Source organism: Molossus molossus, unplaced genomic scaffold, assembly GCF_014108415.1.
Source record: "Molossus molossus isolate mMolMol1 unplaced genomic scaffold, mMolMol1.p scaffold_m16_p_23, whole genome shotgun sequence".
Taxonomy (NCBI): domain Eukaryota; kingdom Metazoa; phylum Chordata; class Mammalia; order Chiroptera; family Molossidae; genus Molossus; species Molossus molossus.
Genome location: NW_023425359.1, coordinates 3,270,574 through 3,288,763, shown reverse-complemented (window position 1 = coordinate 3,288,763; position 18,190 = coordinate 3,270,574). Strand labels below are relative to the sequence as shown.

Below are 18,190 nucleotides of genomic sequence, written 5' to 3'. Positions count from 1 at the left end.
ATCTTTTAAGCTGGAAGATGATAAAGATGTGCAGTAATACTTCATAAACCACCCAGTGCACATTGATATAGTCAACAGCCAGTAAATCACATAGTAAGTACTGTTTTTTCTATCAAATCTATCAGAAGAATAAGGCTTGAAGTTTAGTTTGATCACCCAGCTAATTATATGAAACCACCAAGCACTGAAAACAGTCCACTCCTCCTCCTCCGAGACAACATTCACATGCCTCAGGACTTCTTCCCACACAGCTGCTGACCCAGCTTGACCTCGGCCCGGGCTCACCTGTCGTGTCCTCTTGCAAGCCCACGTCAAAGGCCAGTTTATCCGCTGAAGACCGGGAGGTGGACAGGCAGCACAGATACTGAGGGACAGAGAAGCAGCAGATGTCACTACAGTTACAGGTCACCCAGCATAACGCGGACACAGAACCAGGCATCGGGCCACCTCCGCTGGGTCCAGTCTAGAAGCTGCGTAAGCAAAGCCCCGGTTCCCCGGGAGGGAGAACAGCGCGCGTGGACGCACAGGCACGTGGCAATGGTCTCTCTGCGCCACGCAGAGACTGAGGAGAGGTTGCTGTGGTGAGTCTCAGGGAGGAGCATGTTTGCACACCTCCCACCTCACGAGACAGCCACGATGACAAGCAGGAGTCCAGCCTGATCTCCCGAGCTCTTCTCCCTAACGGACACCTGAAAACTGCTCACGTTACCTTCCAGCTGTGAGTTTACCTTTGGACTTGAACTCTCGAAGAGTCGCCCAGACTGACCTGGGTGAGGTTTACCACGTGGCTGCACGTGTGTGCTGTGACCCGACTCTCACCACCATCGTCTCCTTCCGTCTCCCCTGCCCACAAGTTCTAACCTCGATATTCTTGAACATGAAGTTCAGGGTTGCTCAGGCCATTCCTCCACCCCACCCACCGCATAAACCCTGTTAAGTGTTACAGCCACGAGGAGACAGAGATGAATGTGTATGAGCTCAAGACATCATCTACACCAATCCAGTGCGGTGCCAGCAAGGCCAGAGCCCTGCCCACAGGGCCGGGGCCACGCTGCGGGCTGAACACCCAGACCTTGCAGAGCCACAGGGACAGTTCTCCCTGTGGAAGAGGGTCCAGCTCAGTGGGTGTCTGTGAGTACGAGGAGGCAGGAGATGAAATGACCAGGGACAGACGTGTGGCACCCTAGGCAGTCGGTGCCCTGGGATGTAAAATGAAACTGACCCCATTCTGTCTCCGGACTGCAAAGCACCAGCTCCCACAGTTATAGAAAAGATGCTTCGAGGGTCCCCACATGCTCTTGGCGAGCAGAGGAGTGTGAGTCCCATCTCAAGACAGGTCTCTTCGGTTTATGGACTTTGATCTCAAAGTACTAAATGTCTAATTTTATTTGAGAAAAAATAATAATTTTACAATACTGACTTCTCAGGTAAAAACATAAAGTGATCCCTATTAAAGTCTTCTGTACTATTTCTCAATGATATTACAGCACTAGGCACTGTCACTATTAACACAGTCTCTCCTCTAATGCCCACAGCCACTGTGAAGCAGGTACTAGAATTACTGCACGGAGTGTTAATTAAGTTCCACGAGGGCGAGGACGTGGTCTGTTTACTGCTGTGTCCAGCACCTAGAACCGTGCCTCGCTCTCAGCAGGTGCTAGAGGTACCGACAGAGTGAGCAGATGGAATCTGCAGATGCAAGTACAGGCTTGAGGAGGTTCAGCGGCGTATCCAAGGCTGGGCAGCGTGTGGGGAAGCAAGCCTGAGCCTGGGGCCTCCGGCCTTGTCTGGGCTCTTAACTGCCAGCACTTTTCTGACCCAGACTCTTAGGCTCATTATCTCATGCAGTCCGAGCTTTGATTGCTAGTGAAGATGGAATTCTGCCTACGAAGTTCTGGTGTGACTGCTACCTGCAAACAGGTTGCTTTCATCCACCTGCCTTGTATCCCGCCACTTTATTGAAGTGTTTTCCTTTACTTTATTTCACATCTTGCTATGTCAGCCAAGGTTTCCATCCACGTAAGATAGCCTGCCCTTGTTTTTCTTTATTTGTTCACTTTTGCTTTGCCAACAACGGCTTCAGTGTTTCACAAAAGCAAGCTGCCTACTGGTCCGACAGAGACCTCTTCCTCCTCACCAAGGACTCACTTTGATCAGAAATCTTGCTGAATTTTATCAAAACCTTTCTCAGCACCTATTAAGACGATCACAGTTTTTCTCACTTGACCTATTTAGGCAATTTTGCACACTAAAAGAAATAACATTAAGCCCTGGCTGATTTGGCTCAGCGGTTAGAGCATTGGCCTGAGGTTCAGAGAGACCCGGGTTCGGTTCCCGCTAAGGTCATGTACCTCGGTTGCAGTTTGTCCCCGGACCTGGATGGGTCGTGCGGGTGGCAATCACTCGATGTGTCCCTTTCACGTCGATGATTTTTTTTCCTCTCTCTCTCTCTTCCTCGCTCTCCCTCCCACTCTATCTGAACAAAAAATGGAAAAATGTCCTCGGGTGAGGATCAAAGAAAAAAAGAAGAAATAACATTAAGTTCTCATTAAATTCCTATTAAATTTTTTTTTTCACTTTTGAATTTCACTAACTGGACTTTCACATCAATATTCATGGTGGATACTGACAGAATTTTTGTGGGGTTTTTTTGTTTGTTTTTTTCTTGAGCAATGGTATTGAGGCTATGCTAAGTCTCCTGTGCAGGGACAGTGTACATATTTTGGGGATTACCTTCTTTTTAAAAGGAAAAATCAATTATATTTTACTTCCAGATACTGGACTACCATAGAATCACAAAAATCAGGTTGATGGGGAATTTAAATAATGCCTGAGCTGTGCTAATATGTAAAACAAATCAGGATATAAATGTGGTTATGCAGTAAGATCTCAATTATGTAAAAATAAAAAATTTAAGAACGACTGAAAATTTTTAAAAAGTCTCCAACAGTTTCCTCTCATGAATGTGATCAAAAAGATTTTTTTCTTCTGTAATTTCCAAATCTTATGGAATGAATATGTACTGTTTTTATAATTTAATAAAGTTTTTAAATAACAGAATAAAACTTTTATGTGTTTTACATATTTACACATATAAGAATAAGAAATATATACAGTGAACTGAGTGAGCAGCCGGACAGGCGCGGTGGCCCCGGGGATGACTGGGTGCAAGGAGGAGCTGTGTGGAGAGAGAGACCCTTTCTCAAGAAGGAAAAGAAATTCAGGGAAACAGTGCAACTCACAGGCAGATTTTTAAATATTATCTTTCAGTAAAAATACTTTAATTCTTTTTTGTTTGTTTGTTTGGTGTTTTTTTTTGTTCAGATAGAGTTGGAGGGAGGGAGAGAGAGAGAGAAACATCGACGCGAAAGGGACACATCGAGTGATTGCCACCCACACAACCCAACCAGGGCCGGGGACAAACCGCAACCGAGGCACGTGCCCCCAGCGGGAACCGAACCCGGGTCTCTCTGGACTGCAGGCCGACGCTCTACCGCTGAGCCAAACCGGCCAAGGCAAAAATACTTTAATTCTTTAATAAATAGTTTAAAACAACATCAGAAATGAGAAATGTTTCTTATTTCACTCTTAACACTTCTGCTAACACTTGTCTAGCAAAAGTAAGGCGAGGAAGACAGCAGTCACACACCGATGACAGAAGGAGCTTCCAGGTCACCCCACAAACGAGAGCAGATCCGGCAGATATGAAAGCACAGGCGCACCAGCTCAGGGGCGCACCAGCTCGGGGGCGCACCAGCTCGGGGGCCGCACCAGCTCGCCGCACCAGCTCGGGGGCGCACCAGCTCGGGGTGCAGCAGCTCAGGGGCGCCCCCCAGCACTCCCCCCCTCCCCCGGCACTCCCCCCGCCCCCGGCACTCCCCCCCCCCCCGGCCACGGGGCCAGCAGCGCCAGCCCCGACCAGCCCCGACGACTCACCATGCCGCTGTAGGAGTGGCGCAGCAGGATGGCGTGTCCATAGAGGAGCGTCCGGTGGCCGCTGCCTTGGGCAGTCTGGACAGGGAGGAGAAGAAAAACCAACAGTGAGCGTACCTAAGTCAGTGAAAGTCCTCGCGTTCTCCAGGAAAAGTTGAGGCTCACCGAGTGCTGCGGAGAGAGCCACGTGGACTGAAGCTCTCCCCACGAGCAGCGCCGAGGGCGCAGGTGACCTCGTTCTGGAAGCATGAGCTGACTTCAGCCAGGACTGAGCATGCGTGGGGCTGTTCATTCACTTACTTATCGTCTGCAGTGGGCAGGGACCACGGCTGTTGGGTCACCACTGTATCTCAATGAAAGAGTCTTCCAAAAACACAAAATCAATCAAATCCTCCACAGGCTTAAAACCTTTCAGCCCTCCCAACTGCTTAGAGGAACGAGTCCAAATTCCTTTACGTGAACTAGAGAAATGTTCCCAAACGGGAGCTGGTGCTGGTGAAACACACACCCCGGGCCTGCCCCTGACATTCTGACTTATCAGGTCTGGGCTGGACACAGAGAAGCTTCATTTCTGAAGTGTCGCAGGTGCTGCTGGTGCTGTTCTGGGGGCCACACTTTGACTAGCACAGGTGCAGACGACAGTCTCCTTTCCAGAGCCCTCGCCCACCCCGCGCTCCCACCGTACCTTCCCCTGCCCTGAATTTGCCACACTGCTTTCCTGCTCAGTCTCTGAACATCACGTCCCTTCCCTGTGGTCGTCTCTACCTTACAAACTGCGTTGCAGAACCAGGTTCACGGCTGCCTCTCCTAGGAGGCCTCCTCTGGTTTCTTCAAAGTTAGCTGCTCCCTCAGAGCCCCTGCAGCCCAGGTGTCCTGGTACCTGGCCTCATCACTCCACAAGGTGAGCACCTTTCTCTTCTGACCCAGACTGCGGCCTCCTCAAGGACAAGGGCCTGAGCTCTCGGCTGGGGCACTCAATGAACATCGGAAAAGTAGGAAGCTGCCGCGGGAGCCCGTCCAGGTGGGAGGGGAGGATGGGTCAAGGGCTCATGGTTTACAAGCCCAGGTGCTAGAAAGAGGAGGGGACCATGGACTGCAGCGGTGGGTTGCACAAACGGAACAGGACCCATAAAATTGGGTCAGGGTGAGACCACAGAGGTACAGAAAGCTAAGCTAAGGAGTTTGCACTTTTTTCTGAAGGAAGAGGTGGTCTGTAAGGATTTTAAGGATGAGACTGATGCTATTCAGTCGTATATACACCAGAGACATGGAAACAGGGAACAGACTGACAAACCCCAGAGGGAAGGGGTGCAGGTGAGGGGTCAGGAGGAGATAAACTGACACGCATATATGCACAACCAATGGGCACGGACCACAGTGCTGTGAGGGGCAGGCGAGGGTGAGAGCAGGAGGGGGGTCAATGGGGAAAAACGGGGGGGACATCTGTAATCTTTTCAACAATAAAGATTAATTTTTTAAAAATTAAGAAAAAAGAAGTGTAGAGTAAGTACTTTCATATCAATACTATTAAATATTTTTTACTAACAATATATCTAAATAGGTTATTCTAAATAGGTTTTTAAATAACTCTAGATGTTGTGCTAGGAAGGCCTCAGAACCATTCTTAGAATGGAGAGTAAAAGTTACTAAAATTATTTTTAAAACTGCTTCTTAAAAAAAAAAGGAAAATTGTCTTTCCACATGCTGAGAAAAGGGAACTGCCCTGGCCAGTTTGGCTCAGCGGTCAGAGCGTCGGCCCGTGGACCAGAGAGACCCGGGTTCAGTTCCCGCTAAGGGACATACCTCAGTTGTAGTTTGTCCCCGGCCCCGGTTAGGGTCGTTTGGGTCGTGTGGGTGGCAACCAGTCAATGTGTCTCTCTCACATTCATGTTTCTCTCTCTCTCTTCCTCCCTCTCTCCTTTCCACTCTGTCTGAAGATAAATGCAAAAATGTCCTCAGGTGAGGATAAAAAATAAATAAATAAAAAAGGGGGGGATCCACTGGGCCGTGGCTGCAGGGCACTGGGGTGTGTCTGCAGGGCACTGGGGTGAGTCTGCAGGGCACTGGGGTGTGTCTGCAGGGCACTGGGGTGGCTTCAGGGCACTGAGGTGTGTCTGCAGGGCACTGGGGTGTGACTGCAGGGCACTGGGGTGGCTTCAGGGCACTGGGGTGTGTCTGCAGGGCACTGGGGTGAGTCTGCAGGGCACTGGGGTGTGTCTGCAGGGCACTGGGGTGGCTGCAGGGCACTGGCGGTGGCTGCAGGACACTGGGGTATGGCTCAGGGCACTGGGGTGGCTGCAGGGCACTGGGGTGTGGATCATTCACTCATTCACAGGAGTGGCTATGAGTGTAAAATACACGATTTTGCAGGTTTAACATTCAAGAAAGTAATAAAATGTTTTATACTAATTACATGTTGAAATGGCAATCTTTGGATATGTCTGTAGATGAAATGTCTTATTAAAATTATATATATATATATTTATGAGTGTCTACTGTCTGACAGTATATTACATGAAGTAGACATGACAGTATAGTACATGATAAACTCACAATCTGTTTCTTTTGCCTTAGTCATTCATTCAACAATTATATACTGAAGCCCAAGTAATTTCCTTCAAACTACTTGTGCACTATCAGCAAAGAAAATGAAAGTTGAAGAACTAATTGTGTGTTTATGTCTCAATACCTCCAACTCTATGAAGGATTACCAGGTCCTTTCAGTAGAAGTATTACCTGGGACTTACATGTCCTTACATTTCCAAATGTGACTTGGGCCCAATCTGTCCCTGAAAATGCAGCGTAGGTCCACCACACCCAGCGGCCCTCCTGAGACCGGCTGAGCCCGTGGTGCCCTTGGCGGGCTGGCACCACCCTGGTGGCCACCGCAGAAGCACATCCTGACGTCAGCCTCTGCCACACTACTGTCGTCTCATAGATAATGGGGGTCCAGGGGAGGGCCCCCTCTTAGAGGGGAAAATAACAGCTACCATGTTCAAACTCCTCCTTTTAAATATTTCTGGTATTAGAGTCAAGCATCATTTAATAAAAGGTAAAATTTGATTTTTTAATAATTGTTTTTGAGATCTGTAGGTGGGTTTGGCCCCATTACTCCTGAGAATACTAACAGGGTCAATGTTACACAATAATCTAAAAGCCAACTCATGACCTATAAATGGATTTAAAAGTCCAGAATACATTCAAACAAAATCTAAGCGATATCCCATATGTATTCTAAACAAACCTCACCTCAAGTTTTCCACAAACTAGTTTAATACTAATTTAGTATTAGGCATCCCCACACCTCTGCTTTCTAGGATCTTGGCAAAATGTCCAGTTAGGGGATCCATGTTGTAAGCGACAGTTCTGATGTAAATGCTCCTACATTTACATTTATTTAGAACCATATATAGTCACGGAGCATAATTTATTCATCTGTTATCCTGTGGGGAGTTGATAAATTGAATCATTGGAACTATATTTGAGGTTTTCTATCATAAGCTGAAAATATATATTAAAAAGCCAAAAAAATAACAATACATAAAACCAGAATAGTACTCAGATCAACCGAAGAGATATATACACATGGAAATTACTGGTTCTGTGTTTTATTGTTTTGAGGTTATTTTGGCTCTGTGTTTTTTTGTTGTTAATCCTCACCCAAGGATATTTTCCCATTAATCTTTTTAGATGGAGGGGAAGGGAAGGAGGGAGAGAGGGAGGGAGAAAGAACCAATTATTGATGCCATTTAACAAGAAATTAAAAGAAATCCACATTATACACTTTTATTAAAACATTGGCAGGAGACACCGCAGGGCCCTGCTATCTTCACCAGCCAATCACAGGAGGCTCACAGGGTGACCCCGTGATTAATGAGAAACCTGCCTTCAGCGCAAAAGAAACACGTCTGACCAGCCAGCTGAATGTCATTGTCAAGACAGCCCCTTGTACTTCCTTGTGATGGGTCTGCCCAGGTCTCCTGGGCGGACCAGCCTGTGGCAGATCAGTGTAGCACCAACAGCAGGAAGGGCTCCCACCACAGGAGGCGTCTGTCTGGTTCCAGAAGGCCAACCACCTCCAGGTATGAAACCCAAGCAAATCATGACCTAAAGGTGAGCTGAATAACATGTGCCGTCCTTTCCTTTGAAGTGGTTGAAATTCTCATAACGGAATGCAGGTACCCTCTGCTCAGCCAAGCTCCACCCTCCGCTGCAGGTGTGGAAATCCCCCTGGGCACCACCTGCACCCTGGGCACCCAGTTTGGAGCCCTGGGTGCACACGCAGCTCAGCACAGGGTCTCTGCTTCCTTTTCTTCTAAGCAGCCTCTTAACTCTACACCAGAATTTTGATTTAACACTTTTCAGAGCTGGTATCTTTTGAAATGATATTCTTTTGGGGAAATGTTAAATTATATTAACCCTTTATTAACGGAATACAGGAAATTTCCCTACACACTGTTTCTTTACTTTGAAACTAAAAATTAAATTTTGTGAGTTTTACATGAGAAAAGTAGTAGGTACATAAAACTGAAGCAAAATATTTCTACCATTTGTCCCAAATGATGATATTCTGCTTCTCAACTCTTTTCCACGATACCTCCTTCAATGCCATGACCTTGTGTTCTATGCTCTTCAGTCTGTTTCCTTTTTAAATCTTTCTGTTTTTCCAATTAGTTAAAAAATGAAAAGGGGTAGCCCTGGCCGGTTTGGCTCAGTGGTTAGAATCTCAGCCCATGGACCAGAGTCGCAGGTTCGATTCCGGTCAAGGGCACGTACCTTGGTTGTGGCTCTGTCCCCAGCCCTGGTTGGGGTCATGTAGGAGGCAACCAGTCTATGTGTCTCTCTCCTTCTCTCTCTCTTTCTCTCTCTCTCTTTGTCCCTCCCTTTCTTCCTCCCACTCTATCTGAAGATAAATGGAAAAATGTCCTCGGGTGAGGATTTAGAAAAAAAGTGAAAAGATGTTGAATCATTTTCAGTTCTCCTGGAGGAAGTTCACACCCTAGGTACTTGGTACCTCTTCTGATTTCCCGGAGTATGAATTTCCTATTGTATTAATGCACGAGTGCATAACACAAAACAGACATACAATTCCCACAGAGAAAATGCTAAGTGAAAAGCTATTAAACATTTTTGTTTTAATGAGGCAATTCTTAACATTGGCTAAATTAAAACTTAATGTGTTACCATATGACACAAAGGTGTTTATTAATTTGATAAATCTAAATATGTGATTGATTCGTTTAAACCTAAAAGTTCTGAAGTTTGATTTAATGTCTAAAACTTTAAAATGTGAAAAAAACTGCTATGAATTCAAAAATTAAATCAAACTTGGATCAGCGTTAGAACATCAGCCCTTAGACCAAAGAGTCTTGGGTTTGATTCCCAGTCATGGGCAATGTACCTGGTTTACAGGTTCAATCCTCAGCCCTGGTTGAGGTCATGAGGGAGGCAATGAATCAATGTGTCTCTCTCACATCAATGTTTTCCCATCTTTCTCCCTCTGTCTCCCCCTCCCTCCCTCCCTTCCACTCTATCTAAAAATTTCAATGGAAAAATATCCTCTGTTGAGAATTAACCCCAAAATACTAAAAATAATAACAACTAAACCAAACTTAAAATAATCAAAGCGTAACATACAACAGATGACCAGTGTCTTACCTTCATCATGAATTTCTGTACGGGCAGAAGAAAAGAGAAAAAACATTAAATATTATTTCAAAGACATTTTAAAAGATTTCTTATTTCTAAAGATTTCTAAATGAATTCATGTGAACAATAAACATACAAAAACACATTCACTGTGTTGTCACAACAAAACAATGTCACTCACATGCCAGATAAAAGCTGGAGCAAGCAAAACTGTTTTCAAAAAGGTTTTTACATTAGCCCTTCCTGTTTCTGTGAAAACATGCTGCTCTACTTGAATGCGTGATTCAATTCACACCAAAAACCCCAAGGATGTAATCTTACAGTTATACTCTGAAAATGCTCTTAACACTTTTTCATTTCCTCTTTTGCATAAAACTGCAGTGATAAACAACACACAGCTAATTTTAGTAAGAAGAGTGGATTAGAAGCAGGTAAGGTTGGTCGCAACTAATGTGCTGTGATAAAGACAACCGTGAGCTGTCCCTAGACGTCGGGACATGAATTCCAAAGGAATCTCTTAAAATAACACAGCCTCTTCTCAAGATATACAATGGCTCTTTTTCCTTCTACAAAACATAATATGCGCACACATTCCTTCGTTTTTCTTTAGGCTCATACAGTACCTCTGACCTTTCCTAAGAGACACACACAGATGAAGAAGAGCTAAGAAGGAAAATGACATTACTTTTCCAGACTCAGGACTAAACTGAGTTGTCACAAGGATCTAAGTTGTACTGAGAAGATACACGCATCCACATTAGTTTCACAGGAAACAGCAAGTTTTCTAACCTACATGTTTATAGATACTACAGTTAGTTTCCTGAAACCTAAAAACATAGTATTGTGGCTGATTTTTTTCATTTTTAATATTATACTTTTAAGGAAAAATAGTGAAGCACCACTTCATTTTAAGATTAGAAAATACAGGCTGTTTAGTTACATATCGGTTACGGATATCAATGGTAAATGATATCGGGAGACTATTGTCCGTGTTGAAACTGAGCAACCACACATAATCAATGGTGATATAGACAACACTAAGCGAAGAATTGAGGAAAAATTATTTTTAAGCCTCAATTCAAAGAAAAACAAGACTGCAAAATTTTGCTACAGAACCTGGTTTATAACAGACACTTTCTTCATGAGATTACACTGATCCAGGTTTTAGAGATTTCTCTTTCAGAAATGCTCTGAGTCTAATTTTGTCAGTTATCTAGACTGAATTACTTTAGAACTGCACTAAGCAGAAAAAGACAGGTTGGTGAGCTGCTGGGTCTGGCACTCAGGACTCCCGAGTTGTGTATGATACAGAACAGAGTGACTCCCAAAAACCTGCAAAGACTCACATGTCCTTCCATGGAAGACAGAATGCAGAGGTAGAAGACATTATTTTCGAAAGATAATCAAGAACATGAAAGGATTATTTGTGGCATTACTTTCTGAACATATCACCTATTGGTCAAGTTAGCCTAAGTGCAAGGTATCATCAAAGTTATAATAACATTGTTAGATTTTCAAAAGAGATCATTCAAGAGCAAGAAAGCATGCAAGATGCATTAAAACAAAAAGGATAAATATATTATTTTAACCTCAAAGTAAACAGTGCACCGCTATGATAAAAAGTGACACAAAAAGAATAACATAAATATTTTGATGACATAACTTAAAAAACAAAACCCACCCTGGTCGGTTTGGCTCAGCGGTTGGAGCGTTGGCCTGAGGACCAGAGAGTCCCAGGTTCAGTTCCCACTAGGAGCACATACCATAAAAAAAAGTAAAAAAAAAAAAAAAAAAAAAACCCATGCAGAAAGCTAACTATTGAAGAAAAGGGCCCCAATTTAAGTATAAAGAATATCATTTTTATGCTACAAAAAATTAATTAATTATTTTGCTGGTGTGGCTCAGTGGATTAAATGTTGTCGTCCCATGGACTGAGAGGTCCTGGTTTGATCCCTGGTCAGAGCACAGGCCGGGGTTGCAGGCTCAATCCCCATTCGAGGGGCATGCAGGAGGCAGCTGATTGATGTTTCTCTCTCACATCGATGTTTCTCTCTCACATCGATGTTTCTCTCTCTCTCTCCCTTCAAAATCAATAAAAACATATTTTTTAAAATTACTTTATTTTCCTCATGAAAATTTCATTGGATATGAGCTAAAATTTCATGGGACAAGATACAGAAATAAATGCCCATAAAGAAAATTAGAGCCCAGGCACCAGCATCGATTTTGACACGCTCTCTGTCTTAAAATATTTTGGGGGATAATGATCCATTTACACAGAAACACAAAGGGGGAATTTTAGTTTTTTAGACTAAAACTGCAAATGGCAGTAACTCAGTGTGTCCCAGTTTAGTTTCATTACTTCAGAACTGACAGGTCAGATGAAGCCTTACACGTGAGCAAGAATGGGGGGCATAACCCCACATCACGCAACACGGCCATGAAAACTAGAAAGAGTAGCGGCCTTTATGCTTTAACGCAAACACAGGTGGCCTCAGACTCTGAGGGGTGACAAAAAGAAGCATGTGTCACGGGACCTCGTAGATCTGAAAGTCCTCAAGCATTTTCTTAGCATATGTAAATGATTAGGAGTATAAAACTCAAACAGCAATACTTTATTCTGAAAACTGTCATCAAACGTTGGACATCAAGAGACGGCATCATTAGATTCAATGTATTACTGATACAAAGAAAGAAACAGAAACTCAGGAGACAGAAAAGGCTCCTCCACTAGAATTATGCCTTGCAGTTCAATCTTGACATTTTTTAACTGTTATTTCAGTGTCGTGAAATGATTAAGTCATTTAAAACATTAATACTTCTGTATATGAATTTGTCTTAGAAGTCTTAAATAAACCTTTACTGAAATGTCCTCCCAAAAAAGGTTAAAAATAAGGAATTAGCAATGAAGCAACAAAATAAACAGTCGGGGACAATGAGAAAAAATGGTCAAATGTGCCTGACCATCTGAGAGACTGGGGCAGAGTTCTGGCCAGGCCCCTTCGGACACGAACTGCCCCGCCTGCACACAGAACACCCACCACGTGCGAGCCTCTTTGGCACCTTTTCTTCCATGTGTCAAGACACCAGGACCCTCCTTAATCTTCCGCTGGTCCCCTCTCCTTTATGAGGGAGGATAATCTGTTAAACTTCATTATGTTCAGAAAAGGAGTTATTTCACCACCAAAGATGTGGGTTTGTTGGTGGCTATTTTAAACTGATGTTGATTCATGCTGCTCCTAACAAACTTTAGAGGACAAAAGAAGTTGAGATCATAATTTCAGGTTGCAAGCATCTATCAATCTATACCATCCAACAAGATGTCTGGACATACACGTGTGGGAAAACTCAACTATTTCTCTTATGATAAGAATATCCCACACCACCCTGGCTGGGGAGCTCAGTTGGTTGGAGCGTTGTCCCAAACACCAAAGAAAAAAAAAAGGTTGGGAGTTCCATCCCTCATCATGGTGCATACAAGAGGTAACCAATTGATATTTCTCCCTCACACCAGTTTCTCTCTTTCTCCCTTCCTCTCTCTAAAAATCAATTTAAAAAATATATCCTTAGGCGAGGATTAAAACCATCCCATGTAAATGCTTCCTTTCCTAGGATCCCCACTGACAATGGCCAAGACTGCACCCCTGGCAGACGTGTGCATGGCAGCCCCAGAAGCATCTAGAGTAGTGGTTCTCAACCTGTGGATTGCGACCCCTTTGGGGGTCGAATGACCCTTTCACAGGGGTCGCCTAAGACTATCGGAAAACACATATTCCGATGGCGATTCAAAACAGTAGAAAAATTACAGTTATGAAGTAGCAATAAAAATAATTTTATGGTTGGGGGTCACCACAACATGAGGAACTGTATAGAAGGGTCACGGCCTTAGGAAGGTTGAGAACCACTGCCCTGGAGGGAGCTCGGTGTCCAGCCCCTGGACCAGCACCTGTGCACGTGCAGCCAGCCGCGGCCACGCCCCCATCACGCACACTCAGGACCAGCACTGGACCAGCACCTGCCGCCAGCCGCGGCCACGCCCCCATCACGCACACTCAGGCCCAGCTCTGGACCAGCACCTGCGCACCTGCCGCCAGCCACGGCCACGCCACCATCACACACATACTCAGGCCGGGCACTGGACCAGCACCTGAACACCAGCCACGGCCACGCCCCCATCACGCACACTCAGGACAGGCACTGGACCAGCACCTGTGCACCTGCCGCCAGCCGCGGCCACGCCCCCATCACACACACTCAGGACAGGCACTGGACCAGTACCTGCCATCAGCCATGGCCACGCCCCCATCACACACACTCAGGACCAGCACCTGCGCACCTGTCACCAGCCACGGCCACGCCCCCATCACACACACTCAGGACAGGCACTGGCTCGCTGGCATTTTTAAGAAGAATTCACAGTGCTGACCGGGTTGGCTTAGAGTCTCGAGTTCAATTCCCAGTCAAGGGCACGTACCTCAGTTGCAGGTTCGATCCCTGGTCAGGGTCATGTGGGAGGCAACTGATCAATGTGTCTCTCTCACATCCATGTTTCTCTCTTTCTCTCCCCCCCTCCCTCCCTCTCACTCTATCTAAAAATCAGTGGAAAAATATCCTTGGGTGAGAATTTAAAATATATATATATACAAAGAATTTACAATATTCTGGGGGCCGATCAGTAGCAACTGTTGTCTTTTTCAAGCTATCAACAACTCTGTACAGTGTTTAACTAGACTGCCCTTCCTTTTGACTGAATGGCTTAGACATATATATGTATTATAATTGTCTATCTAGTTCCTTTTTAGAGGGTAAGGAAAATCAACATGTCTGATAAGCTACTATAATCCTCACACTTGACCCCTGGGACACGTGCATATCTATCACTGAGCTGCATGAATGCCCTACAATATGAACAGGAGAGCTGCCCAGGGCTTCCTTTGCCCAGTTCGTCCAGAGAGAATAACTCTCAATCGGAGACAAGCGGGCAGGGGGGAGGGAGAGGAAAAGCTGCTTCCTGCACCCCCACACCCCTGCAGGCCTCCTGCCTAGAGAGGCCTGAGTTGTGGACACAAGTGAACTTGAGTTAAATTCAGCTTCTATTGCATGGGGCTGGGCACTTTAATTACCGAAATGAGACTTGTGTGACTTAAAATGACTGGAGCATTTCACTGAATATGAGAAAGGACCCAGCCTCCGTTGACCCAGGGACAGAGGAGAAGTAGGAGAGAGGCGGGGTAGCTTGTTCTCTGTTACCCTCAAGTACAGAAACAGGTAACGAACTCCACCTGTTACTTCTCCTCTCCCTTCCTCCCGCTCCCTAACAGAGGAGGAAATACACCACAGTAGTAACCAAACTTGGCCACATCATGCAACCTGTCACACTGCTGGTCCCCAAACTTAGCCTCCGGAATCCTGCATCTGAGTCTTTCTTCATGACACTGACGATCACCCCCACTTTTCAAGACTGTATGAATATGTGCAACAGCCATTTTCGACAGTACATGGGAAAATATCAGAGCTAAGCAGTGGGATTTTAAGATTAGTTAAGATTTTTTTTAATCCTCAACCGAGGATATTTTTCCATTTATCTTCAGATAGAATGGGAGGGGGAAGAGAGAGAGAGAGAGAGAGAGAGAGAGAGAGAGAGAGAAATATCGACGTGAGAGAGACACAATGACTGGTTGCCTCCTGCACGACCCCAACCAGGGCCAGGACCGGAATTGAACCCACAACTCATTGGTCTGCAGGCCAACACTCTAACTGCCGAGCCAAACTGGCCAGGGCAGATTAGTTAAGATTTTTGATAAAAGATATACAATATTACTAAAAGCCATCCTATTGACCAGAAGCGTATCGTATTATAAAGCCAACTACGTGGTTCTAAGGATGGGGAGCATTTCGATATCCCCCAGTTCAGCTGGAGCAACCAGACAAGGTTCTAGGGAGACTGTTTATATTTGTTCATTACAACACAGCAGTTATTTCGAAAACTAATAGTACAAGCCACACCAGGAAGCCACACAAAACAAAACAAAAAAAAGATTAGAGGCAACAGCAAACGTGCATGTGTTTAGATCACAATTTCTTCGCAAATCCATGGAAACACATACCCATTTTTCCACATCAACTTGCTGTAGAAAGAAAAAGCCAAAATAAATAACAAGCAAGCAAATACCTGGCAATGTTTCAGCTACTGTCATTTAAATACATCAAAAGTGTGGTCCCTGCACCAAAATCTACTTCCAGTTCTAAAGGATAAGAAACTGTTCAAATTTTTAATTAATAACATTAATCTCCTGAAAAAAAAAAATCTCAATTAATTAGTCATCAGAACTTCAATGGCTGGACATGCACCAGGTATAGGAAATAATAACCCAATACACTCAAAAGCAAATGTGAATATTTACCTAATCCTCAAACACAATAGGCCTCTTGATTTAGGAACCACTATTCTCCTCTAAGAATCTTTAATAGAAAAGGTCAATTTTAAATACAGCATGTAACTACAAATCTTTTGTGAAATAAAAGTAAAATTATTTACACCAGTCTCCAGAGCGTCACATAAATTTCAGAGTATAATAAAAGCCATGCCTTGGCGGAAGCCTTGGGCCACAGCTAAGACTCTCCATCCCTCAGCAAACAAGCTCCTGGGAGCAAACGTGTGCGTGAAATGCAACGTACAGAGTAATTATTTTTTTAATGTTGTGAAATGATATAAAAATATCAACTTAAATATACAGTGGACTTGTTTTGAAGCCCCAGTGACATTCAGTAACTTAAACAGATTACTTAACCGAGCTTTTTGGCTTCTCTAGTATTTTATTTAGTCCTCAGCAAAACCTGTTCTAAGTCTTCTCACAAACTTTGAATTTAAAAACATGCAATAGTTATTTGAGAAAGACATATTTACTGAATGGAAAAGCCTGGTTTTTGCTACACATTTTAAGATATTTAGCTGTTGTATAAAGTTCAAGTTCTCATTTTAAACATTTTCCTGTAAGAGTGATACGTTTATTTATTTCCATATTGGGGCAAAGGGATGCAATTTAGTCATGTCTAGTGTAGTGCAGTTATTATTCACTTTTCTACCTTCAAAAGAACAAATTCTCGTATTTATTATTTATTCCCCCCCCCAAAAAAAACAACTCAAAGAAATATGAAATAATTTCCTTCTCATATATATCAGGAAAACAGGATATACAGTACCATACTTTTAGAGATTTCAATGATTAGCAAAGACATTATATTATCCCATAATTATTTTCACTTCTAAATATTAAACATTCACACACACACTAGGATTGTGCAAAGATAAAGTGTGTGGGATTTTTCTAGAAGAAAGAGAACTTGCAGTCAAGAGTAATGTTACTAGTTCTAGTAATAGAAGTTCTTTAATGATCTGTACTGCAAAACAGAAACAGTTTCTTAAGTATGAAGAAAGTAGCAATAATATAACAGACTCAATATCCAAATACCACCCTCCAAATGACTGAGCCACAGCATATGCTGGGTGAGTTCTGGGCTGAACACACAAGACGATAAATGGTCCACAGAATGAGAAGACCAACTAAAGTGCAATAAAGTTGTAATTATGCAGAAGTGATAGAGTGACTTCCTGGCACATCTCTTATGAATGGTAACAAGAATCATTTAATCAAATGCCTGTAAATGGTAAAAAGGATAATGATTTATATGGAACTAGTCAAGGAAGGGAAATATAGAATTCACAATAAACTTGGCCAATTTTAGAGTATAAGCAATTACGAAATCCATAAAGCATATAAGACAAATGAACATTTATTCCAATAATTTATTATCCAACTATGTGGAAATTTTCAAAAGTATACTGATTCCATTAATTCAGAGAAAATAAATATTTTAACATCTGTAGGAAATTTAAATATTTTATCATATTAGACTGAAAAAAGGGCAATGTCATTTTAAAAATAAAAACAAAATTTCCTTTAAGAAAAAGAAAATATTTTTTAAATACCAACTTGATTTAGACTAAAGAAAATAAGAATACAACATAAAAGTAGTTATTTCTAAATTCAATCATCACATGCAAGTTGGAACAGTCATATGATACCTCATATTCATATTTTGATTAGTAAATTTAGGGCACATAAACATGAATATTTCATAACCTAAAAGAAAAAAAAATTGTGGTTGCTTCTTCCAAATTGCCTATTAAATCTATAGGCTGCCTATTAAGCAGTTACTCTGTGCCAGGCTTGGAGCTAAACACTTTGCGTGTAATCTTATTGTCTGAACTTTACAAATGAAAAAACAAATGACGCATAAAGGCATTGCGAATCTTCCATAACAACAACAGAAAGGCCACACAGCTACTTAATGATGGAGCTTGACCTTGAAATTTGGCCCACTTCATAGCCACATTCTCCTAAAATGCCTCTATGTGCATGAGATCCCAGATACATCATCCTTTTTCTCTTTTGTTTCATATTTTTAGTCTACATTTAATTTGGAATTGCATGGTAAGTGCCACCTGATACAATGTGTATCATCAAGATAAGAGAATGTAAAATGCACCTAGAGACTCGTAACATCAAAGACGTTATCTCGCTTTACTGTTCAAACAACATGTCTA

At 43.3% G+C, this 18,190-nt stretch overlaps 1 protein-coding gene across 1 annotated transcript in view; it reads right to left on the bottom strand.

Moving 5' to 3' along the window:
* The window catches only part of RYR2 (ryanodine receptor 2), a 450,374-nt gene that overhangs the window by 350,931 nt on the left and 81,253 nt on the right, over nucleotides 1-18,190 (bottom strand). Inside the window, exons 5-8 of the mRNA XM_036277752.1 lie at nucleotides 15,690-15,710; nucleotides 9,592-9,606; nucleotides 3,937-4,011; nucleotides 286-364 (exon numbers count right to left, since the gene is read on the bottom strand). Of these exons, the coding sequence (XP_036133645.1) occupies nucleotides 286-364; nucleotides 3,937-4,011; nucleotides 9,592-9,606; nucleotides 15,690-15,710 (190 nt within the window). The remainder of the gene's footprint in view (nucleotides 1-285; nucleotides 365-3,936; nucleotides 4,012-9,591; nucleotides 9,607-15,689; nucleotides 15,711-18,190) is intronic.